The 26,193-nt window shown below is 43.9% G+C and overlaps 2 protein-coding genes across 2 annotated transcripts; one reads left to right on the top strand and one right to left on the bottom strand.

Moving 5' to 3' along the window:
* Nucleotides 1-1,324: 1,324 nt before the first annotated feature.
* On the top strand, nucleotides 1,325-6,923 carry mea1 (male-enhanced antigen 1). Its single transcript, XM_076743732.1, has 4 exons — nucleotides 1,325-1,420; nucleotides 1,973-2,329; nucleotides 3,136-3,244; nucleotides 3,987-6,923. Exons 2-4 carry the CDS (start codon nucleotides 1,985-1,987, stop codon nucleotides 4,166-4,168), a joined length of 636 nt encoding a protein of 211 aa, XP_076599847.1. The 5' UTR covers nucleotides 1,325-1,420; nucleotides 1,973-1,984; the 3' UTR covers nucleotides 4,169-6,923.
* ppp2r5d (protein phosphatase 2, regulatory subunit B', delta) lies at nucleotides 6,598-26,047 on the bottom strand. Its single transcript, XM_076743730.1, has 17 exons — nucleotides 25,911-26,047; nucleotides 22,335-22,454; nucleotides 21,106-21,283; nucleotides 19,615-19,814; nucleotides 19,178-19,288; nucleotides 16,768-16,860; nucleotides 16,542-16,672; nucleotides 16,141-16,200; nucleotides 14,303-14,411; nucleotides 14,014-14,067; nucleotides 13,634-13,804; nucleotides 13,054-13,181; nucleotides 12,522-12,623; nucleotides 12,369-12,441; nucleotides 11,836-11,883; nucleotides 11,597-11,710; nucleotides 6,598-11,512 (listed from the first exon to the last, which is right to left on the bottom strand). Exons 1-17 carry the CDS (start codon nucleotides 25,935-25,937, stop codon nucleotides 11,375-11,377), a joined length of 1,857 nt encoding a protein of 618 aa, XP_076599845.1. The 5' UTR covers nucleotides 25,938-26,047; the 3' UTR covers nucleotides 6,598-11,374.
* Between the last annotated feature and the right edge of the window lie 146 nt (nucleotides 26,048-26,193).

Consider the following 26,193-nt stretch of genomic DNA (forward strand, 5'->3'; position numbering starts at 1 on the left):
CTATTATTGATTGACGGTCAGAAGCTGCTGATTGATCAGCTCGTGTCTTTTCTGATAACGCCAACAAATCACTCAAAAAACCTTCCGGTCCTGATTTTCAAAATAACAGCCTGCCCTCCACATTACCTGATTCCAGAAGTTTCATTTGGTCCAAACATTGTATAATAATTGATTTTATAAGTTCATTTATTCAACTTTGAAAAAATAATTCATTTAATTAAATTTGAGGAAGAGTTGATTCCAGTTGATCTCATCTTATTTTTTGTTGGCAATTGAAACAGCATTAAGACATTTGTGATGGAAGGAAACAGAAAATATAGGTGTTACCTGATAAAAATGAATAGGCTCTGTTAATAAAAGTAGAAGGAATAATCAGAATATGTCAAGACTTTTTCTGGTAGATTGTCAAACATTTCTTAGTGGAATTTGTGACATTAATATTTAAAGCAACAGTCTCACTGTTTCAAACAGTTAATGAAAAAGCTTTTCCATTATCAAAGATAATATTTGGATTCAAACTAACTGCACAAGAATTCTGGCTCATAAAGTCAAATTATATAGAGAAGAGAAACAGATATAAAGTTTCCACATCGCTGTAAAGAACAAATCATTACAGGAAATTAATCCATTTCATTTTCACTTCTTTAAAAAAATGGAAGAAACACAAGCCTTCCTCAACTTATTTATCCATACATTCAGAAATTTTCATCTCACAGTCTCAGTTTGTCTTAATTTACTGATTTGTCTTAATTTATTGACTGATTATCAGAATAATCCCTCCTAATGCATCATATGACAAACAGCACCACCTGCTGGTTAGTTGGTGGTAATAATCGAGTGGTTGAAACGTGTTTACTTGAAGAATCTTATTTCAAATCAGATCAGATCAACTTTATTGATCACCAGGACGGAAACTGATCATTACATCTTAGTTTAAAGACGATTTTATTGTTTAATTGTTTGTGATTTGTGTTTCTTTGTATTTTTTGTGTATCTCTCGGCACTGAACATATAACTTATGCTATAAATGATGTGGTACGTTGCATTACTTGATGCTTTACATTTGTCCCTATACAAATACACTTTAAAGAAGTACTAATCAAAGTTTGAGAGATGTTGAATAAGAAACTGAGAATGAGAGAAAAGACAAGACTTTGGAACATACTACTTATTTTTACATATTTATATAATAATTTATGTATTTATTCTTCTATTTATTTTTTACATGTGTCTCTATTTTATTATTGTTATAAATGTAATTGACTGTTTTTTTTGGTTTGACTTAATATTTTATTGTAAATTGTTTATGTTGTTAATAAAGTTTAGTTGCGGTGTCGTGACGTACCCGGAAGTGTCTGATCAAGCAGCTGCGGCTAGCAGCGGCTAACAGCTCCGAACAGACAGACAAACAGACAGACAGGTAAGAAACTTTACTTGGAGGGTTTCTTCTTCTTCCACTTCTTCGTCTCCTTCTTCTTCTGGACGTAAAACAGCAAGGCAGAGGAGGAGAAGAAGACAGGGTTCAACAACCGGATACCAAACGAGAGTCAGGCAGAAACAAACAGTTAGCTTCAGTAGCGGTTATGCGCTCAGGTGTTCTCCATTATCATCATCATCATCATTATCATCATCATCATCATCATCATGATCATGTACCTGATGACAGTACTGTTGTTGATCAGAGAGGGAGGAGATAACCTGCTGGCCTTCTTGAGCTAAAGCTAGCAGAGCTCCGTGTGTTTACTGCGTAGGTTTATGTGAAGAGAGCCGTGATGTGATGTTAGCAGTCAGCCTGCGTTCATTACAATCAGCGGCCACGTTTGTCCACCAGGAGAGACACAGACACACTGGAAGCACTCTGTCTAACACTCTGTCTAACGCTCTGTCTCCCCCTGTGTCACCTCTCCTTCCGCCGTGTCTCCACCTGTCTCCACCTGTCTCTTCTCTCTCTCCCCCGGCCTCCCACTCTCAGTTTTGTCTGTGGATGGAAGTGTGGAGCTCTGCGATGGGACCAGAGAGAGTCTTACCAAACTCGGAGGACGAGCTGGGGGAGGATGAACGTCCAGCCGACGGAGCCCTGCTGCCGGTGTGGAGCGGGGGGGAGGGAGGGGGTGAAGAGGAGGAGGTGGGAGAGATGGAGCTGAACGGAGAGGAGGAAGAGGAGGAGGAGGAGGAGGAGGTGAACAGTGGGGGATATTACTACCAGCCTCTGAACCAGGAGCCTGATGGTGTGACTAGCAGTGAGCAGCCTGGGGAGGAGGGGGATGAGAGGGGGGAGGAGGCCCCATCCCATACAGAGCAGCTGCAGCAGGTGCAGCACAGGATAGAGGTGAGTTCTGCCCGGCAACAGCACTCACTGTGTCACACCTAAACAGAGGTTTATGACACACAGGTGAGAGAACGTTCACACCTGAGCAGGTGTGTGGACTGGTGTGACAGTCTGACTGTCATGTGACCACTGACACGCACGAGAACAAACTGTTTAACAGAGGACGATGTCCATGTTCTAACAAAAGTCACTGACGAGAGACGGCAACAAACACACACCTGAACAAATCGTGTGTGTGCGTGAAACTAGAACCCCAGGTGTGAAGGACAGACAGATGACAGGTGTGAAGGACAGACAAATGACAGGTGTGAAGGACAGTCAGATGACAGGTGTGAAGGACAGTCAGGTGACAGGTGTGAAGGACAGACAGGTGACAGGTGTGAAGGACAGACAGGTGACAGGTGTGAAGGACAGACAGGTGACAGGTGTGAAGGACAGACAGGTGACAGGTGTGAAGGACAGACAGGTGGCAGGTGTGAATGACCATGTCAAAGCAGGATTTTGGTTCCTTCAATTTATAACTTAACGTATTTTATAAACTTTTAAGATGTTTGTATGTAAAAATCTAAATATCTAAAGCCGTCAGATAAATGTAGAGTATAAAATACAACATTGTACATGTGGTGGAGGAGAAGGAGAAAGTAGCATAAAATGAAAATACTCAAGCACAGGTACCTCACATGTGTACTTAAGTGTAGTACTGAAGTAAATGTGCTTAGTTACTTTCTGGCAGCAGATCATGTTCATCTCTGTCTGACCTTCAGCTGTCACAGTGATGTCTCACCTGTCTGTCCCGTCTCCTGCAGGTGATGGGTCTCCACCTCCCTGAAGCTCCTCCTCCAGACAGTGATGAGGAGGAGGACCCTGAAGGGGCGGCGGCCCAGAGGAGCCGAGCCTCCATCCCCATGGACGCAGGTCAGACCTCCACATGTCCTCTGCGGGCTCCCGTACTGTTTCTGACTCACTTTCTTCAAAACATTTGAAACCTATTCATTCAATTGGGAAGAAAAGATTGGAATCATAAAATACTCGTCGCAGTAATTTATGACTTTCTTTGTTCTGTAGTTATTTACAGTCCGAGTGTCTCCATTAACAGTCTGCTGAGTTAGCTGTTAGCTGCTCCCGTTAGCAGCTCCTTTGGCGTCCACCTTCAAACTGCTGATTGTTAGATCGTCTCTGCTGTCGGGTTGAACGTGCGTGTGTGAAGCGTCCGTTCACAGTTTGTAGCTTCTCTGCAGCAGCGTCCATATTTGAAGCGTTGTACTCCAGCAGAAGCTGATTGGTTGTGCTGATATTGATCTTCAGGTGATTGTCGTTGCTCCATGTGATGAAGCTCTGTATCAGTCCTCTGAACTCCTCTGGAGAAATGGTCTCTAAGTGAAGACAGCATGTTTCTACTGGAACATTATTCACTGGAATCAGATGTCAGAATAGTGAGAACTTCAATTTCACCAACAAATACGCAGGTCCACTTAGTATTTTTTCTGAGCTTTCAACCAGGTCTCAAAGACCTTTGAGGTGATTTTATTTTAGGAAATGTAGGAGTAATGAGAATAATCTTTGATACTTCATTCTTTAACAGAGAAGACAAATATAATGCTGTAAACCTTGTGAGGTACTTCCTGTCTACTTACATGACTTCCTGTGTTGCCCGCAGACCACGTGGAGCTGGTGAAGAGAACGATGGCGGCCGTGGCGTTGCCGTCTTTTGGCGTGCCGTCGTGGGCCAGAGAGATCTCAGACGACCAGTGGAAGGACATGGTCCAGAACACCCTGCAGAGCCGACAGAGTGCCGCCACCCTGCGCCTCGGCCGCAGGAACAACATCAGCGGACCCTGAACGCACCACAACCACCGACTACAACATCAGTTGACCCTGAACACACCAAGACCACTTCAGGGATGCTGACAGAGTTTCGGGCAGTGACAGGATGAAGGTGACGTTATGAATTAACAGTGAACAGCTGACTGGTGATGAACCAGTGAATCAGTCGTTTTATTGAGTTACATTAAAAACAAACCTGAAGCTGCTGAAACTGAACGCTGCCCTCAGTTTTGTCTCTCAGGGGAGTTCATTAATTGCAGTATGTTTTACACTTTAATTTGAATGACTGATAGTCCAGTAAATGAAGGACTTTTTATTTGTCCACCAGAAGTTCATTCACAGGTTTTGTCCAGTGAAACCCATCTTTCACAAAATGTGGTTAATTTGACAAAGTCCAACATGGGCCGAGAATATTTTCCTAGATCTTTGGTTAAATAAACCTTTTAAAAGTCATTTCGATTATTGCTTACGTTTCTGGCACCTTCAGCTCTGCGTCTTTAAAGATGATTCTGCTGGAACCAAAGAATCCCTTCATTTTCATTCTGGAAAATCAAAATCAGCTTTAAAAAGTCACCATGTACAAAGTTTAACTGCAGCATCTCAGAAACACGTCACACATTCAGGTGAAGGTCCAGAGTGGAGGATTGAGGAGGATCTACTGCCAGGAATGTCATACTCACAGTTATATCTCATTAGTGTGTAAATGTGGTTCTTTAACATTCAGTTACAGTCAGTTTCAAGCTGTTGCCTTCAGTGTCAGTCGGAGGGTTTCTGTTCTCTGATTAGGACTGAGTGAAACCACCTGGGTTCTGGTCCAGCAAACAGACCTGCAGCTCGGGTCCTGTCTGTCAGACCAGGACTGCAGCTGAATGCTGTCACGGTCGTTTGTTTATCCCAGTGAGAAGGAAAAACTGAAGCACAGTGATATTACAGACAAGAAACGCATGAAATTAGCTTCGCCGGCTATCGTTTACTCTTCAGAATTGTGCCAAAACTTCACAACAGGAACAAATAAACATTAGCAAGTGAGCTAACATGTTTTTGCTCATTAAACACATTGAAATCATATTCTGCTAGCTGACCCACTACTATCAGGTGAAACAATTACTGACATTAGCTATTAGCTAAAGACAGCTGATGTTGGTCAGCTAACATTAGCTGACTGTTAGCTCCCGACAGGACACTGCAGAAGATAACGCTCCACTTGTTCATTATGGCACGGTTGAATGGTACATGCTAGGTGGCTGAGCTAGCTTCATTTGTCATAAATAAATGTGATTCAGTTTCTGCTGTCGACTGTAACGACGTGAATATTTAATCAACATGAATCATCGTCTCTGACGTGTCGTGGCTGCGAGTCATAAAACGCTCAAACCGTCCAGCATGCTAGCATTTTTTCACATTCATGAATCGCGACGACGAGATCGACAAAGTACAGAAGAGGCCGTGGTTACACTTAGTTTTTTAATTCCATTATTCTGTCATCATTAATATATATGATAAATTAATGTTCTTAATACAGCAAAGTGTTTTATTTGTGAGAACATTGTCTGATTTTGTGCTTAACAGGAGCCGCTTGAAGGTGCAGACGATTCCAACGTTTTGTCCTTTTGTTGTTGTGAGCAGACAGTTTTGTTTTTTTCTCCGTGTGAAGAAGAGTCAGAGTTTTTTTTTAATAATTTGAAAGCCTCTGGTTGTTCATTTTCTTTGTGAGAGAGAAACTGCAGCAGGATTTCAAGTTTGTGAAAGTGTAGAAAGATTTATAGAAAAAAATGGGTGAAAAAATGATTTTTAAAAACTGTGCAGATTAAATCAATGTAGAGGTTCCAGAAAGAGAATAAAAGCTTTCGTCAGCATGTCGGTGCACATTCAAAGAAAAGTACATTTGAAGTTTTTCACTTCACTGTTCTGTTCGTTTCACTTGTGTGATCAAACTTTATTTTCACATTCTCAGTGTTTGAAATGATCTCATTTCACAAACTCTAAATGTTTTTGACCCTCATTTGATCCCATACACTGCTCGTTTCTGATCTGAGCTCAGGCCTTTTTTGACTGTTTGTCCATTAAGTCGTCAGATTATGTCTGACTTGAACTCGAATCAGTGAGGAAAAGTTTCCTGAGACCAGAACTCGCCAAATGTTGAGATTTGGACTCAACGACTGGAGTTTAAAACCATGAACAGATTATTTTCAATAGTTATTATCATTAATTAATTATCATCATTAATTGCAAACACAGCTTCTGAAGAAGTGAAGGAAACTAAACAAAGTTGACATGAGAACATCCTGTTTGGATTTTCAATGTAAAAAGTTTATTTAGTTTAAAGTCACATTCCACCTTAAAGCCTTTGTTTGAAATGTTTATGTTGATGATTTCTTTAACGTTTCGATTGTACATGAATTAATGTGACCATGTGTGAATCTGTTGGCATACAACACAGAAACTCTGATTGTCAAACATGTCCACTTTATTTCTTTTTTCACTTTGTTCTGTACATACATGAACATCTGTACAAAATCAGATTTCCATACTATGTAATGCTCTAACTAATTAAAGTACAACATATGTACAGGATGACGGGAAGCAGCGTTGAGGTTTTAGTGTCGGGACTCGAGTGGAGAGACAGCAGCCATGTTTGTTTTTCTTTCACTGAATGTTTCACCTTAGTGTCGATGTCGAGTCGCCGCTGGACAAAAACAAACAAAAAAACTAATTGTTTTGTTCGAGCTTCTCGCAAATGACAAACTTTAATAAAAGTCTTGAAAATAGATTCATTCGAATCTCCGGATTTGTTAAGATCTCTGATTTCTGACGGGGACAAATCAGAGTCTGTATCTTTAAAGGCTAAAATTCTAAGAAATATTAATGGAGTTTGGTTCAGATTCTCCTTCAGCTGACTTCATGAAAACATTCAACATGACAGTTTGTGGTCTGAACATCTGCAGCCGGAATAAAACACTGTGAAGCTGAATCACAAGGAAGTGAAATCACTGACTGAGCAGAAACGAACGTTCGTCTGCCCTGAAGCCGAAATACTTGGTTAAACTCAGACTTCCTGTGTTCTGTCTGTGAAACCAGAGGATTTAAAAGTCCACCTGATTCGGCTCTGAAAGAGAATATGTCCTGAGAACTGAAATGACTCCAAACTCAACAGTTTGAAGGAAAGCATCACAAAATCAGTTGAGATAAAGCAGACAGCAGGCTGAGGTTACACTACAGTTAGACTGATGTTTACTATATTTACATTTCCAATCTGACGAGGATCAACAGTTACAGTACATTTACTGCAGCTGATCACCTCATAGATCCATATAAACTGCTAACGGTCAGTTTCTGGATCAGTCCCGATGTCAACATTTACAACAGGAAGCTGCTCCAGAGTCTGTTCTTATAATAACAAGTTGTCGATAAAGATGTTTTGCTGTCAGCCACAGATGAAGGGACCTGATCTGCCCACCGCTGGATGATCCTCTGAATACTCTTCAAGTACACATCAAGTACACAGGAGCGTGTACGCAACAAGCTTCACTCACTTCCTGACTACAACAGATTAAAACTAGTGACAGCAAAGACTCAACAACCAAAAGTCAGGTTAACTCTGACCTGTGGCGGCCATTTTGTCCAGCGGCGACAGAGGTGGGTGGGGCTAACCCACCACTGGAATGCTCATTGATTGACAGCAAATCACACGATGCAAGTAGAAGACCATGTGCAACGAACGTAGGAAAACCAGCTGATGAGAACATAAGCATAAACAATAGAAAGAGGAGGGGCTTGAACACCACGGTGAGGGGCGTGGCTGGAATGGGGCGTGGTCATGAATCAGTATACATGGCAACATACAGAACAACAACAGCTGCAGGCAGAACGTCTGTGTCTCTTCACAACGCCTCAAAATAAGGTCCAGCATTTGTCTCTTCATACATTTTCTTCCATCTTCTGTAAACGTTCCTTTAGGGAGGATTGTTTGTTCGCTCGTCCAAACGCAGTGCGTCTCAGCAGCTGATCTCAGCTGATCTACTCAGCTGATCTCAGCTTTTTAAACAATATCACTCAGATGTTTAGTCAAGCAGCGACAGCTCAGACGGGTTAAATGTCACTTGAAGACGTTAATGAGAAGCTTGTTTATTTAAAACAAACTGCAGATGTGCACAGCGATTCATGCTCATAATAAAAAACTTTTTCCGACATTGTGTGACCCCGAATGATTGAATTTGGAATATTAATCTGAATTAATCAGCTCCTTACCACATTATTTTGTATCATTTGGTGATTTCTTTGTGTGATTCCTTCCTTTCTGGTGTAACGTTGCTGAGTTGGCGTCACGTTGACGTGATAACTTTCATCACTGAAAAAGAGCAACAACATTTATCGTGTTTTCATCCAGAACAAACATTTCAGCAACATCGAGTGACTGTTTTCTCCTGGAAAAATACACTTTAACGACATTTATCAAATATTTTCTCCTGACCGACATCAGCGTTCTGTCGGAAACTCTGCAGGTTAACGACGTGGATTGTTCTGTGTCATTAATGACATTTATCGTGTTTTGCACTTGAACGGTTTTGAATGATTTCTAAAAGACAAACTGCACTTTAACGACTAAGTTGTTTTAACTTTTAAGAAGTTAAGTTCATTTTTCTTAAAGTTGCCGTCCAGTTTGTTATGGAACTGCATTTGTGACATCAACTGTCCACAAAATGCAAAGAAATATCACAATTTGCATTTCTTAAAGCGCCGCGATGTCTGGAAACACTCTGTTTAAGAACATAATTATTTATGTACATTTTCTCTTAGTTACAAACTCTGTCACTAAATGTGACGCCGGATGAATCACAGATTAGACGCTCCTGTAAACAGAACTGAGACAGCAGAGGCTCATGGGAATCTGAGTCTGCAGAACAGATGTGACACACCAGCTGTGTGTTAACATCTGTTCAATCCACCAACTTTGAGCTCCTCAGTCTCAACCAGCTGAGGTCTGAGGGAGCAGCGACCACAGGAAGTGGTGGTGTGGAGCTGAGATCTCCACGGAGGCATCAGACAGACAGACGCCATCGGGGGGCGTCGGTCTGTTCAAACCACTGCAGAACGGGTCGGTGATAGATCCTGAGTGTGATCGAGTCTGGACATGTTCCCGTCCCTGATTTCCAAATTCTGTCCAACAAAGACAGAAATCCTCCCAAACACACGTTTAACCTGTCATGGTCTGTCTCCTCCGTCTGGCACTGACAGTAACTACACTGTCGACCTGCTGATGATGCCGCAGCCTCCATCACACTCCTGCTGCTGTAGCCTTCTGCGGAACTACGCTAACTTGCCCTTCAGGACCATGTGCAACCAATCACTGCTGGCTGATGTAAAACGCATCACTACTGATGCTCCTGCCACGGACGCAGATAGAAAACCTCTGGTGAGAGATTCAGCTGGACGCGATCGGTCTGAACTGCAGGTCGAACACTGCGTCGCCAGCGAACAACAGCAGCGCTGATGTCTGCGACATCAGTCATTTCCTGTAGCTGCTTCACAGTGTGACTCGTAAAGATGTGCAGGAAGTGATCACTGTGAGGCAGCACAGACTCGACTCGTGACAGCAGGAAATAAAAAAGGCAGAGCGGCGCGTCTCGATGCTCAGACGGTCGATGTGAATCCATGTGTTCGTTTACAGATCAGAAGCTTCTTTTACAGTTTGCATGGGTTCCCAGAACTTCTGAGCGTGTCACTGTGTTTGACCTTTGACCTGATGAGTGACGGCTACATCTCTACAGGTTCAGGCGGAGTGTCGTTGTTCATACGCGAATATTCAGATTACAGGTTTTCTTTGAACACTGAGCCGGTGCTTCCTCACGCAAACGAATTCTGGTTAAAACTCGATGAAGTCACGAAGGGCAGACATTAAAATAAAACAAACCAAACAGGCAATGAGTCATCAACTCTCTTCAAACTAAAATCAAACTTTTCTTCTGGTTCTGCTGGATGCTGATTGGACATCTACATTCACTGTGTCTCCTCGTCATCGTCATCGTCATCGTCGTCATCATCATCATCATCATCATCAGTCCATCTGAAGCTGCTTCAGTCTCGAGTTCGCCACAGATCCATGCCCACGGGTGATTGGTCAGGTCAGGTGCAGGGGGCAGGTCTCTGGAGTGAAGCTGCATTCGGAGGACTAAGTGAGTCAGTGAACTCATCTGTGCTGCATTCAGGTGTCACAGGACAGACACGATGTGTTGCAACTCTTTCCACTGCAGGAACTGAAAGACCTGAAACCTGGAACTTCACGGAACCTGAACTTGGTTCTGGTTCTGCTTTGTGTTCCACTGTTTGACAAAACTGCCCCTTTAAATGTTGTTACCACAAGGAATTGTGGGACGGCACTATCTCCTTTCCATGGGTGAAGGATGGTCCAGTGTTTCCAGTGCTGCAGGAGATGAGAGAGGAAGCCCTGAAGCACCTGAAGCACCAGACACTTCAGCTCATTTCTCTCAGCGAGGAAGAAATTGAAACTATTTGAACACAAGTCCGGACGTAAAGAGACCTTCGTGCAACATCATCAAGCAGCAGTCCATGGATCAATGAGCGCATCCATCCATCAGGATTCCATAAATAAACTACACAGAATCCTGCGATGCAATGATTACATTCATGCAGACTTTAGCAGACACCCTCTTTGGAAAAATATCCACGTTGAAAACAAGCGGTGGTTTTAGTTTGGACGGAGTCTGAAACAGGAAGAGAAGGATGTGTCTTTAAAGTCCGACGTCGACGGTCGGAGCAGTGCAAACAAAGCAGGACCAGAGACAACAGACAGACGTGAATTCACAGGTCGTTTGGTTCCCGTAGTGGAAAAGGCCGTCGGTGACGTCACACGAGCTCGTCACCTTGTGGTTAACACGTGTAAACGGCGGTGGTTGAAAACAAACAGCAGCGGGTTGTTTGGAGATGAAGGTGTTGGAGGTGTTAGTGCAACATGAAGCTGATGATGTCATCATCACATGACCGCTGACACACTTTGATACACCACGTACACAGTGTCCTACTTGTTATCGGCCACCAGGGGTCAGAGGTGAGGTTTGTTTTTTTTGTTTTGTTGTCGAACGCAGCATCAGCTCCGTCCTGATCTGACCCCAGACCACTTCCCCCAACACAGCTTCAACTTCCTGTCCAGGGAGATGGACAGGAGGGGAGCGGAGTCAGGCTCACAGGGACCGCCTCCCCTGGTCAGAGAGCCTCCTGATTGGCTGTCAGGTACTCCTCGGCTCTCTTGTGAGCCTCCAGAGCTTTGATGGTGTAGACGTCCTGCGGCAACTCCGACTTCCTTCTCATCAGGACCTTGTCCTTCTTCAGATCCTTCAGACCCTGTGAAGGGCGACAGCGGGCCGATTCAGCTTAGCAGGTGATTAACTGATCAACTGATAGACTGGTTGATTGATCCAACAGTACCTGTGAGGCCTCGCTCTCCACAGTCTTCTTCAGCAGCTGGATGTCTTCAGCTGTCGGAGTCTCTGTTTCCATAGAGTACACAGCCACAGCAGTACTGTCACTGTACAGCATGTACTGCAAGTACACGCAAACAAACAAGTTTTCAGATATTAGAAAAATTCTAACTATGAAAAGTTTGTAACATGAGCCATCAGATTAGTTTACACACTTAAATATTCACCAAACATAAGAGAACTCACCTCTTCCTGTGGGTGGAGTCCAGGGCGGAGGGGGTGGAGCTTATTGCTCTGAAAGAAAGGAAGAACACACACACAGTTCATTAAACATAACAAAAACTTTGTTTCTATACAGCATTTCATGTCCTTTACAAACCAATAAAAAGATGAATGAAGCAACAAAACAATAAAATGATGATTATTATTGATACAGAACGTCGTGAACAATCGAGAACAAATCAAAGTGGTCAGTGGTACCAGGCCATCAGTGACTTCTTCACTGACATTTTTATTAATGTGATCTGTAGTATAAGTACACGAAACAAGACTAAATAATACATATGACCTGAGTAATCCTACTAAAATTAAACAACACACACTCAATGTGTGTGTTGTTTACTTTTATGGCCATTCACAGGCCCACTACTATATTAAATGTGAATTCACACATGACTATGATGACCCTAACCCACAGCAGCTTCTACTGTCCTGGATCAGGGCCAGCCAGCCAGTGAGAGGAGAAAGGTAAAAAGGTGAGGAGACAGGTGAGTGGGTACCTGTGGGTTCTGCCTGGCCAGCTCTTCTATCTTGTGCCAGATCTCCTCTCTCTCCTTCAGCTTGTATTTCTCTCTGCAGACAGAAAAGACTCATTTAGAAACATTTCACCTTCGTCGTCATGAAGTGAGAACAGGTTAAATGATGTGTGTTACTTTTGTTTCTCGGCCTTATACTGCTGCGTGCAGTCATCAAACAGTTTCTGGTTCATCTCCATGAAGAGCTTCAGAGCGTTGTAGATCAGACCGTGGATCGTCCTGAGGAACAGCAACACACACCCATAAAACACACAAACCAAGAGCTCAGAGCAGAGAGCCAGCGGTGCAGCTGGCATGAGGACGGCTCATCAGAGCTGACGTCGCAGCTGGAGGTTATCAGAGAGGGAGGACAGCGGAGGACAGGCTGACATGAGAGGGGCTTTATTTCCCTCAGGGGAGGACAGACAGGTTTTTATTGTCCTCAGTGGAGGACAGACAGGTTTTTATTGTCCTCAGTGGAGGACAGACAGGTGTTCAAGGTCAAATGAATCTAATGATTAAATGCATTTGGCAGAAATCTGCAATGCATCAAACACTGGAACTACATGTTCAACACTGATCCTGTTGGTGAACTTGTGTTTCTACCATACTGTGTGTGTGTGTGTGTGTGTGTGTGTGTGTGTGTGTGTGTGTGTGTGTGTGCGCATACTTGTTCCAGTGGCTCTTGGAGTTCTTGTAGAGGGCGGGGAACATGATGGGGAGGATCTTGGCAGCATTGTCACTGATCAGACTCATGATGTACTCGTTGTTCCAGTAATACAGAGCTCTCTCTGCCACCTGAACATACAACAGCAGCATAAGCATCATCATCGTTGTCATCATCGTCATCATCAATTTGTATTTCTGAGTCGCCTCGCAGGTCAGATCAAACAGTCTTGGGGTCTACATCCAGCCTTGATGTAGACGTTGTGGCTCATGATCAGAATCTTAAACATCTCGACCGCCATGATGCCCCAAATAATTATTTTAGCGTTGACTTACAGTTTTAAAACATTTACTGTAAAATAACTACAGAAACATAAATGCATCAATCCTTCACTGTTGTTTTCGGCTGTAATTCTGCTTCTGCTTCTGCTCCAGGTTCTGGTTTTGTGTCAGATAGTGACTGAGATTCTGATCTAGTTTAGGTTCTGTTTTAGGCTGAGGTTCGAGTTCTGGTTCTGACTCAGACCATGATTCAGGCTCTCGGGTTCTGTCTCAGGTTTCAGTTCTGGTTCTGGTTCAGGTACCTGGAAATGCGGGCTGGACACACACTTGGCGAGCTGTCTGAAGAGCGGCTCCTGGACTTTAACGAACTCTGACGGCTCAATGACGTCCAGGATCTCCTCCAGCTCATTCAGGAACATCACCTCCTTCGGGCTGTGAGTCTTCGGCCAGAACTTCAGCAGACCCATGATGACCTACAGGGGTCAAAGGTCACAGCCAACAGGAAGTCAAACTACGACCCCTGAACTCCTCTAAAATTAGATATACATCTTGTGTAATAACTGGTCCACAGATGTCAGACAGAGTTGTATCTAGCCTCTGTACGTTACTATGGAAACAACACATCAGCAGCAGGACATTTAGACTGTTGCCATGGAAGCAGGAGGGACGTCAGCAGACTCACCGGCTCTGTCAGACTGCTGTCTTTCTCCAGGAACTGAACCACACAGTACGCTAACTGCACACAGACAGAGAGTCGTCAGTAATAGACAGAGAGACACAGAGAGACAGAGACAGAGAGAGAGAGACAGGAGAGAGAGAGACAGAAAAACAGAGACACAGAGAGACAGAGAGAGACAGAGAGAGAGACAAAGAGCCAGAGAGAGAGAAAGAGAGAGACAGAGAGAGACAGAGAGAGAGAGAGAGAGAGAGAGAGAAAGGGACAGACAAACAGAGAGACAGACAGCTCTGACCTGTGGGTGGTAGACACTGAGAGACTTGACTTTGTGAAGCGGCAGAAGAACTCGGATCAGAAACATCTTGTGTTCTTCTTTGAGTGGAAGAGCGAAGCCATTGATGATGCTGAGAGAGGAAGAATCAGCACATGTTAACAGACGGAGGTGTGTGTGTGTGTGTGTGTGTGTGTGTGTGTGTGTGTTGAGCTGTTCATGTTAACAGACGGAGGTGTGTGTGTGTGTGTGTGTGTGTGTTGAGCTGTTCATGTTAACAGACGGAGGTGTGTGTGTGTGTGTGTGTGTGTGTGTGTTGAGCTGTTCATGTTAACAGAGGGAGGTGTGTGTGTTGAGCTGTTCATGTTAACAGAGGGAGGTGTGTGTGTGTTGAGCTGTTCATGTTAACAGAGGAAGGTGTGTGTGTGTGTGTGTGTGTGTGTGTGTGTTGAGCTGTTCATCCACGGTGGACTTTTCCTCGTGTGCTGTGTTACAACCCAGAACTCAAACTGGTTTTATTGGACTTGCTTGCAGTTTGAAGGGTTGAATACTTGTGCACACTGTCTGTCTACAGACTGAGGCTGTTGGTGATTTTTTATACATCCCCATTTCCAAAAAAGTTGGGACACTGTGTAAAATATACATATAAACAGACTGCGATGATCTGAAAAACTGAAACTCCACATTGAATTTAAAGACAACATATCAGATTTCACTGTTTTTAAAATCATATCCTCATTTAGAATTTGATGCAGTGGCCACAAAAGACTGGAAAAGTAGTGAAATGCTGAAAGAAAACAGCTGCTTGAACATCTCACAGTGAATCAGGTTACCTGGCAACAGGTGAGTCACATGATTGGGTATAAAAAGAGCATCCCAGAGAAGCTGAGTCTGTCTGAAGTGAAGATGAGGAGGGGTCGAAGACTTTGTGACAGACTGCACTGACAAACACTTTAAGAATAATGTTTCTCAACATGAAATTACAAAGAATTTGTGGATTTCATTGGTTATAGAACATAATTTCTTTAAAAGATTCAGGGAATCTGAAGAAATCTCTGAACAGGGACAAGGCTGAAGTCAGATATTGTCTGGCCGTGATCTTCAGCCCTCACACGGCTCTGCATCGATCCTGTCGTGGACGTCACTGCATGAGCTCAGTAACACTTCAAAAAACCACCGTGTGTGAACACAGTTCATCACTGCAGCCACAAACGAAGCTGAAACTCCACCACGCAAAGAGGAAACTGTACAGAAACCAGACCAGAAACGCTGCCGCCGTCTTTGGTCTGAGCTCATTTCAGATGGACTGAGGGAAAGTAGAAAACTGTCCTCTGGTCTGACGAGTCAAAGTTTGAAATTCTTTTTGGAAATCATGGATGCCGCGTCCTCCGAGCTGAAGAGGAGAGGGAGCATCCGGCTTGTTATCAGCACAAAAGCTAGCATCTGTGAGGTTATGGGGGGGCGTTAGTGCACATGGCTAACCTGCACATCTGTGAAGGCTCCACTGAAGCTGAAGCATACGTACAGTTTTCAGAAAACATTCTGTTTCTATTCATGTTTTACACGGTGTCAAAACCAGCAGTCGTTTCCAACATGGTTTCAAGATGTTAAAACATAAAACTAAAGATGATCCTGAAAACCCAAATCAAACCATCACTAGTTAAATAAGAAGTACCTTCATAAAGTAGTACAAAGACAATCAGAAGCAAAGTAAAACTGTCATCATCACTGTGTGACTGTGGTTCCAGCTGAGTTTGTGAACAGCACTGAGGAGCTTGTTGGCAGCAGCCAAACATTCATCATCACCAACATGAGCTCAATAAATACCATACTCTGTGTGTGTGTGAGTGTGTGTGTGTTACCTCCCCAGTATCTCCAGCAGCTCAGCAATGCCATTGTGGTGTTCCGTCTCATAGATAAATCTGTGAAACAACACCAGTTAGACACACAGACTGGGAACACTGGGTGTACTTCAGCTGGCTGATCTCTGACTGGGGCAGAATTCAGTGTGAACATTCAGACTCTTCAGTTTTTAATTAGTGTTTCATGTGTCAAAGCAGCCGCTGCTCATGTGTCGTATTTCATGTTTGTTGACACAGACTGCATCAGCTGTAAACAATCCATGCAGACAGATTCACCGTCCACAGCAATCAGCTGTGCCTCAGATGTGGACTTAACATCCTCTGTGGTGTCTGCATGCTCTTAACTCCGCTGCCTCCCTACATGTGAGGTTATGTGTATGCCGGTCATTCGTTTTTCTGACCTGTAGAAGATGTTGTTGATCTGGCGGCGGATGTAGGCCCGGAGGCCGAGGAACTTGCCGTAGATCCGGTGGAGGATGGTTTTCAGGAAGTCTCTCTCTCTGGGATCCTCACTGTCAAACAGCTCCAGCAGCTTGAACACAGTTATTAAATATGAATCAGTGTTCTGCCTGAAATCACACATCACAACATTTCAACATGTGTTGAACCTCAGACATCAAATCTTACCGACATTACAAACTTTTGGTCGATATATTTTTTGGCGATGTTTGGTTGGAAGTCTGGAGACTCCAGGAAGCGAAGGAAGAACTCATACACCAGCTGTGGAGACCAACACAAAGCAGACACGTTCATGATCATTCATGATCATATGAAAACATGCACGTTTCAAGGCATCAGAAGAAGACATCTGAAGTTAACACTGCTTGGAGTGTTTGCATTCAGAACTCCATTCACATTTTCATAGATTTTAGCTGTGACTCTTTCACACTTGGGCACTCACAATGTGACAAAAACTCTTGACAAAAACTGCATTAAGCACCTCTGATTGAGGAGGCTGATATGATGGCCACTCTCTCACTGCCAGCGCCCGTCTCCCTAAAGCCAGCCACAGCTGTCTCGCCCCGGCTTCACTTCACACCTGGCTTAAATCTGAATGCTCTGCCCACAAGATGAATCTGGTGGAAAACTCTGACTTATTTTAGAAACTGATGTGAACGTTTTACATTGATGGACTTCACCCTACTCTACCTGGTAGCAAGGTATTATTTGCCAGCCTCTCATATGCACCTCCCATTCACTGCTGCTTGCTGCACCTGAGACCGTCCATGCAGGCTTGAAATCAAAACTCTCTGTATTTCCCCTCTTCCCACAATCATGTTTCTACACAGAAGTGGCTACCTCATAGGCCTGATGCTGCAGGTCCACTCAACGGACATGGACTCTCTCATGACATTATTTTTGTTCCAAACGGCTTTTCTATGAATCAAGGTGATGAAGTATTCTACAACCCTACCTTCATTCAAACAGTATCCAATGGAATACGCCCACCTTACCCCTGTACAGGTTACACCTGCTTATAACGGCAATACCTATCTTAAACTGGGCTTTTTTAGATCGCAGGCTCTTTGTGTTCATGATCTAATCCTCCATCACAACTTTAATATTTTTGGACTGTGAGACCTGGTTATTCACTGATTACACATTACCACTAGCTGAAGCATCACCGCCTGATTCCAACAAAGATGGTGGAGGTGTTGCATAAATTTCTGACTGAGGCGCTTCTAATGTCCGTCTCTCCTCCTCACCCAACAGAGACAGCTCGTCTTTCTAAACTGATGTCTCATAGCGTTCTCTGGAGCCTGATGACAATTGTCTCAGATCTGGTGACTCATCCCGACCGCAACATTATATTTGGTGATTTTAATATTCATTTGAACCGAGCTTTGACAACAATCACTGACACGTTCAGTTTTACACAGGCTGCCTCTGCACCCACACACCACAGCAGTAACGCCATCCATCCACTTTTACTGTCGTCTCTCCGTCGCTGATCGTCTCCTCCTCCACTCATTATCCAATCGCTTATCAAGTCTCAAAATCGCAGCCCTCCCAAAAACAGCTAAAAGTTATTAATACACCAGCCGGAGCAGCTCTACAAGCATCCCTTCCTGGTGCTGTCACAGAACTGAATAATTACGCCAACTCTCTGGAGAGCTTAACAAATACAGTAAACAGCACCTTTGGAGGTGCGTTCCACTCTGTGGCCACTCTCAGGTTAGAAAACACTTGTCACCCAACGTTATCAATCAATGATTGTATTCAGACACTAAAACAATCTTGCAGAAATATGAAGAAATAATGCTGCAACACAACATCATTCCACCAGGCCTGAATGAATCACTGCTGCAGTACAAATATGCTCTCCAACAGGCTACATCTAATTATTGCTCTGATCTGATTATCTGATTCATGACAACAGATGTAACCTCAGACTGTTGTTCAAGACCACGAATAAGCTCACTGAAACCTGTTTGAAGCTGAACAGCTTAGGTTTTAACAACCATTTCACTGAAATGACTGAGTCAGTCAATGACAATGCTGGTAAGACAGCATCCATCACACCTCTACCTTTTTCTCATACTGACCACCAAACAACGAGCCACTTTGATCCTTTCAGCTCAAACGCTCCAAACCAACTATATGTTCTGGACCCCATTCCTGCCAACCTCATAAAAGACCTGTTCACCATGACAGGAAAGCCTCTTCTACACATCATCAATACATAAATCCTGCGATAGAACATAAGAAACACATACAATATACTCAGGCCGCTCTTGTGTTTACTTGCTGCCCTGGGTCACATCTTCAAAAACCACGACATAGCGTAACGCTGTGCTGATGACACACAAATCAAGTCTTCCTGTAACAGTCAAAGATTCTTGCCAGCTGGTTAAATTTGAGATGTTTGCCAGAAGTCCAACACTGGATGAGCAAAAGCTTCTCGCATTTGAATGTACATGAGACCAAAATGTTGCTTGCTGGTCCAGATTGATTCACAATGCTTCCTTGATGGTTACACACACACACACACACACACACACACACACACACACACACACACACACACACAGTGTACCTGCAGGTGAGGCCAGGCGGCCTCCAGTGTAGGTTCGTCCTCCTCAGGATCGAACTCGGCTCCGGTCGGGTTGGAGGACGGAGGAAGAGTCCGGAACAAGTTCACTGAAAACTGACAGACACACAAACAGCCGGTGAGTGTTTGTGTGTGGTTCTGGATGCGCTTGTGTTGCTGCCTTTGTGGGGACCAGTTACAGTTTTAGACCACTGCCCAACCAAACATACACTGAACTGTTTGTTTCAATCTGTTTTTGGAGGAAGGAGAACACTTTGTCTCATTTTCTCAAATTTCAATCAAGCTTCAGTTCATCACCCAGAGAAAGACGGAGCATCTCAACAGGCACTGTTAGCGCAGTGTGAGCAGGTGGGATCTCAGGTTTAACTGGATGGGTGTGTGTGTGTGTGTGTGTGTGTGTGTGTGTGTGTGTGGTCTCTCACCATGAGCACGGCCTCAGGGTAGATGGACTCGGTCACCACGTCACTGTTGTGTGTGATGTACTCGACCATCTCGTTGAGTCCGGCTCTCTTCACCTCTTTGTATTTGAGGTCGCTGAGCGGATCGCTGACAAAGTCGAACAGGACGCAGCACTGACGCAGCTTCTGAACAAACAGCTCCTCACGCTCCATCAGAGGGGCGTCTGAGGAGGACAGCAGGGTGGAGGTCAGTCAAAAGCTCTGGAGGATAAAAGATGGCTGCACTTGATAGAGATGAACTGTGCTCAAAGACTCTACACGACTTATGCTTCACATTCTTCTTTGAAGTTGAGCAGCCATGTAGACACTGATGTTGAGCTCAGTATTGGTTTTTATTGGTTGGTAAGTGTGTGTTGTATGTTTTGTCGTTAGGATTGTGGCTCCTTGTTTTGCTGATGCATGAAGAGTTTTAGATATAGACTGTATATGTTAGCAAATGTAAATAAAACCTCTAAATAAATACAAACAGCCTCTTCATTCAGAGTGGTGGCTGCTCTTAAACCAGTAACATGACAACAATCACAGTCAGCTTCTTTTCTTCTTTGGAAGGCACTAAACTTTAATTATTGCTCATATTTAACATAACAATAAATGATAATGATGTGATTTAATCAATGTGACCCAGATATGCAGCAGGAAACAGATTCAATAATGAAAAATTATTAATTCAGTCAAGTTTCTGCTAAAATCTTGGCTTGTTAACGTCTCCTGACTGTCTGCAGTCACTGACAGAACTAACGTTACAGCCGACAGACTTAACACACGTCCTCTTCACACTGAAGACTTTTTCTAAGACCTTCAAGACCTGCAGATATCCAAGATCCACATGACTTCCTCATGACAGAGATTTTCACTTGCAGAAGGAAAAACGACCAATAAGATCAACCTGTTCGAGGTCAGCTCAGCCTCGACTTGAACCAGAGAAAAGTCTGGAAAATGTAAGCTGGTCAAGAAGAGAAAGACTCTCTGGGACATAATGACAGGTATTTGTCTCCATATTCTGATCACTGATAGGCAAAACAATTAACTGACTAATCAACAAAGAGATCAGCAGACAAATCAGTAATGAAGATAGATGTCTGCTGTCTGCCTTAAATCTGACGTCATGCAGGCTGTAAGTGGAGCAGGTCTGATTCAGACAACCAGACTGCTGAGTCATGCTCTGACCATACACCTGACACACTGACATCACCATGGTAACCTCCTCTGTCCAGTTACCATGGTGAGACAGACAGACAGACAGACAGACAGACAGACAGACACACACACACACACACACACACACACACACACACAAGAAAACAGGATGCTAAACTACATGAGCAGACACTGGTGGTTGTTAGCTTCATGTGATGTTCCTGCTCTCTTAACTACACTGAGTTTCTGGCACTGCTAACAGGGTCAGGTGAGGTCAGGTGAGGCCAGGTGAGGTCAGGTGACGCCAGTGACAGTTACCTTTGAGCGCAGGTAGCTTCTGCAGCTCTCTGTTCTTGGTCAGGCTGAAGCGTGATGAGCTCTGACGGCGCTCCTTCTTCACCAGCTGAGGACCTCCAGAGTATTTGATCTTATTGAGCTGAGTGGGAGGAGGCGTGCTGTTACTGGGACGCTTACTGCCACTCTGCTGCTGCTGGGACTGAAAACACACACACACACACACACACACACACACACACACACACACACACACAGGTTAAAAGTTAGGACAGGACATTTCAGAATAGCTGTAAAAGTTCCTGCAGTGATCCTGGGAGTTGTAGTTCTGTGGTTCAGTTAAGCCAATCACTTATCTGAATAACTTCTTCATTTAACACTTTATGTGAATAAAGCAAATAATTCCTCAGATAGTATGTCAGAAACATCACAGGAATCATGAACACACAGAACATTAAGAACTGTAACAGCCTGTGGACTGATCCCTGATGTACACCACAAGTGATATAACCCGAAGAACAACTGATGCACATAAATGATTTGGTCCAGATGTAAAATTCTGCTCAGTCTGACTGTAAACTGCTCAGACACTTTATCTGTTCAGAGCAGCAGCCTGCAGGTAAACTACACCTGAACCTGATCACCTGATCCTCATTCGCAGTGTGTGAGCAGAACATCAGATCAGCGGCAGGAAAAGAGACTGAGCTCAGTCCACCACCAGGATCAGGACTAGAGAAGTCAGTTTCAGTTTCAGTTTCTGGCTTTCGATGGCCACTCACTGCCCACAGCAATGGTGGTTCAACAATGAAGACAACAACTCCCATGATCTCATGCTGCTTCACAACTTCGTCAGACTCCATCATTGGTTACCATTTTCACTCAGAGACCAGAAAATGACAAAGTGTGAAGAGAAAGCCTCCCACACCGATAAACCATGTGTGAATTATTATTTATTATTATTTCATCTGTTGCTCGCTCAGATATATTTTCATCTGTCGCTCACTTAACATTGGTTGATTGGACATTTTGATCCTGTGCTGTTCTAGCGTCTTTATGAGGCCGTTTAGACTCGTGTGGATGAGTGTTGCGTCTTGTTAAAGTGAACTAAGCTCCCACCATCACATCGGTGATGTCTCCACAGTGAGCAGCAGTGTTTCAGTTCTGCAGACTCACAAACAACTTGTGACAGTGAACTCCATCATGTGTCTGCAGGAACCTCAGACGACTGCACGCTTTCCATTTCAAACACTCACCTCGTCCGAGTTGTCGGCTGCAGCATCCTTCCCGCTGGTGCTGCTGCTGCTGCCGCTGCTGCTGCTGCCACTGCTGCTGTTACTGTTCTTCATGCTGCTTTTGGCAGACTTGGCAGTTTCCTGATCACAAACAGAAGAAAAAGAGTTCATAAAAAACTCAGTCAGATTAAACATTTTGTCTCTGAAATGTCAGAAAACTTTTGAGTTCACGTCTTCAAATAAATTCAGTTTACTGTGGCAGAAAAACACCAATTAATCAATCAATCAACTAATTGTTTCAGCTCTAAACCCTAGTGCTGGCTATAATTTCATACCTGTCAATACAACACGACACCTGAGTTTCAGTGCTGATACCAAATCAACCTGACTTTCGGCGCTGCCTGCTGGCCAAACAACTACTCATTTAAGTGCAGCCGTCTGCTTTACTATATTCATTTTTAGAGCAGCAGCGATAAATTGATTAGTTTTCAACTGTCAAATTAATTGTCAACTGTTTTGATAATTGATTAGCTGGTTTACATATTTTTTAAGAAAAGTCTAAATTCTCTGATTCCGGCTTCTTAAATGTTGATATGTTCTGGTTTCTTCACTCCTCTGTGGCAGTAAATGGAGTAGCAGCCACTAAGTTCTTATTCTGATAAAACTGTTTTGATCAACAAGCTGTGATTCGCTGTGCGTGGACATTTTACGACCACTCGTCTCGGCTCCAAAACATGCGAGCATGATGAGAAACACGCCGTCACATGATGTTTATGAACGTGTGTTTTCTCAGCTGAGAGGTCCAGACTCTTCAGTGTTTGACAAATATTAGAAAACAATCAATGACACCTCACGTGAAGAAGTGCATTGATCGCACAGACAGGGACATCTTCGTAAGCAACTGGATGACTGTACAGGAAGCAGAAAAAAGTCCACTGAAGGCGCCGGCTTTTCTATACATACACAGATGTTTACAGGCTTGGTGAATGACTGAATGAATGAATGAATGATCCTTATTCACTCAGCTCTTCACAGCACAGTCAGCTTGACGATGCACTGCAAACACACACTAAAACAGCAACGTTCTCAAAGCAACAGGCTGATGTCACTGTGCCTCATCCTCACTCCAACTCAACAGTTTAAAAAGTGCTTTTCCCCTGAACGCGCCACCATCGAAATCTCATTTTAAAACTACACTATCGTGGAATAAAAATTGCTGCGACCAGAAACAGACTTTTCATTTTTTCCAGCAGGATATCTGACGAGGGAAGTCTGGACCCAGCTCGCATCTCGTATCTGACAGGTTGTTGAAGGGTGAGATCTCGTTAGAGCGCTGCCTCTCTCAGACCTCCTCAACATGACTCTGAGTGTGTGTGTGTGTGTGAGACGACAAACACAGCAGCGTATGATCACATTCTGCCATCCATCTGTGTTTTCTGCATAGTGAAATCAAAGTACATCCCGTGTTTATTTATTACATCATACAAATCTGAAACTTCTATACAGTCCCTGCTCTCTGCCCTCTCGTGGCGTCCTGCAGTAACGTGTAGTTTGCAGGCGGGTATGAGACCATTTCAGTTGACAATGCAGCCGGTTGTGGTTAAAAAACAAGATGAACACAGTTACAAACTGTCCAACAGCCACTAACCATTTTTCCATTATGAATTAATCTGACAATTATCCTCTAGATGAGAGGTCTTCAGACTAGACACACACGCATGCATGCACACACACACACTACAGTCATGGCATATGGTTCATATCTCAACTAGGGCTGCAACTAATGATTAGTCTCATCATTGGTTAATCTGCTAATTTTCTCGACTAATCGTCTCATCTATGCTGTTTTTCTCCCCACAGCCAAATTCAACCAACAGCCCAAAACTCAAAGACATTGAGGTTACTGAGACACACACAGTGACACAGAGTGATACACAGAGAATGAGACAGAACAAAAAGCATCAAATCCTCAACATTTGTCTTTTTCCTGCTTGAGAAATGATCAGTGTGATCAAAATAGCTGCTGATTAATTTTATTGACCAACAATTGATGAATCCACTGATTGTTGCAGCTCATCTCAACCATCTGGAAAGCAGGACGTCAGCACAAACTGAAGCTGTATGTAGTTTGGTATTTACTGTTGTCATATGACTGAAGCTACAGATTTGGCTTACATGATGCTAACAGATCCACCTCCATGACAGCCAAGCAAACACCTACCAACATCCGCTGAAGCAGACTGTGAAATGTGGCAGAAAACAGGAGACTGATGAGGACAAGTTTATCAAACTACAGTCTTGATAGTCAGGAGAGACAAAAAGGCCAACATTCACAAGCAGTGAAGAAGGTTACTGGTTACTGAACCTGATTTGAACAGAAAGTAACAGCAGATGAGACAAAGTTTGGATTTGGTTTCCTGTCTGTTCTGTCGGTCGCTTTCAAATGTTCTTTTTGAATGGACTTTGATTTGGACATAAATAGGACATTTAAAGATGTCACCGTGGACCTTTTTTCAAGGCATTTTATAAACTAAACAGATTATCAGTTAATGGAAAAATAATCAATAGAATAATAAATAATGAAAATGTCACAGCAGTGTCTGTCTCAGAGGCAGAAACTCAGTCTGACACACATGATCCGGAATCATCAGCAGGACGTGGAGCAACCAGCAGGTAACAGACAGGTGGATGCTTTTAAAAGCAAACGTGACCACCTGACTCCGACTACTAAATACACACTGCTACATACAACCTGCTACATATACACAGCTACATACACACAGCCTGCAGGTAACACACAGCCTGCAGGTAACAGACAGGTGGATGCTTTTAAAAGCTTCAGTCAAACATGCCACCACCTGACTGACTGCTCCATACACACAACTCCATACACACAACTACATACACACAACTACATACACACTGCTCCACACACACTGCCCGCTCCCAGGTTGTGTCTGCGGTCATCAGATGATTTTCACATGATAAATCAGACGGGAAACTAACGGGGTCTGCTTGAGCTGAGCTGCTCTCTCCTCCGCTCGCAGCAGCTTAGCATCACATACTTCATGTTTAATGAAGGAACACATGCATGAGAGTCTCAGTCATCACAAACAGCACAGCCACAGCTTTCGATCCGAGCCCAGTCAGTTTCCTACAGGATCAATTATTTAACGTTCAGGGAACAGGCAGCGGTTCCTCCCCGGAGCTCCAGCAGCCCGTCAAATTCAACAGCTAACGTTAGTTAGCAGCGATGCTCCCTGACAGCCAACACCTCACTTTAACGTTTCCACAACTGGACACACGGCGGCTAATGTGTGACTGTCACTAAATACAGTGTGAGGCCGGCTGATACTGATGCGACAACCGCAGACACTGATTTAAAACGCTGCGAGCTACTCTGCAGCTAGCGGTTAGCTGAGCCGTCCTCTGCTAGCGGGGCCTCAGCAGGTTAGCCTGTTACGTTAGCTAGCCGATACTCGATCAAATCTAACGGCTAAAGTCTTCATCAGCTAAAAATAACGGCTGCTTCCAAGCCGCCCGGATCACTCAAAGTGCAAACTGAATGGTGTCGCGGTCATAGAGCCGCCGGCTCACCTTCTCCTTCTTGGTTTTGTTCGGCATCTTGACTGTGTTGCAGGATTCTTTTTCACGGAAACTCCGTGATGTTCTTCCCGGGCCTCAGACGCTGTCACTCGGTGTCTCAGATCCCTGCGCCCGTTCCCGGCCCGGTTAGTCTGATTGGCTACAGGCGCGCACACCTGCCTAGCAACGCGTACAGAGATTTTTCTGATTGGCTAACTAAGAGTTTAGTGATGAGGGTGAGGCTGAAGGGAAGTGAGGAAGGACTTCAGTCTTCCCCAGCAACAAAACACCTCCA

This window comes from Chaetodon auriga, chromosome 11 (assembly GCF_051107435.1).
Source record: "Chaetodon auriga isolate fChaAug3 chromosome 11, fChaAug3.hap1, whole genome shotgun sequence".
NCBI classification, from domain to species: domain Eukaryota; kingdom Metazoa; phylum Chordata; class Actinopteri; order Chaetodontiformes; family Chaetodontidae; genus Chaetodon; species Chaetodon auriga.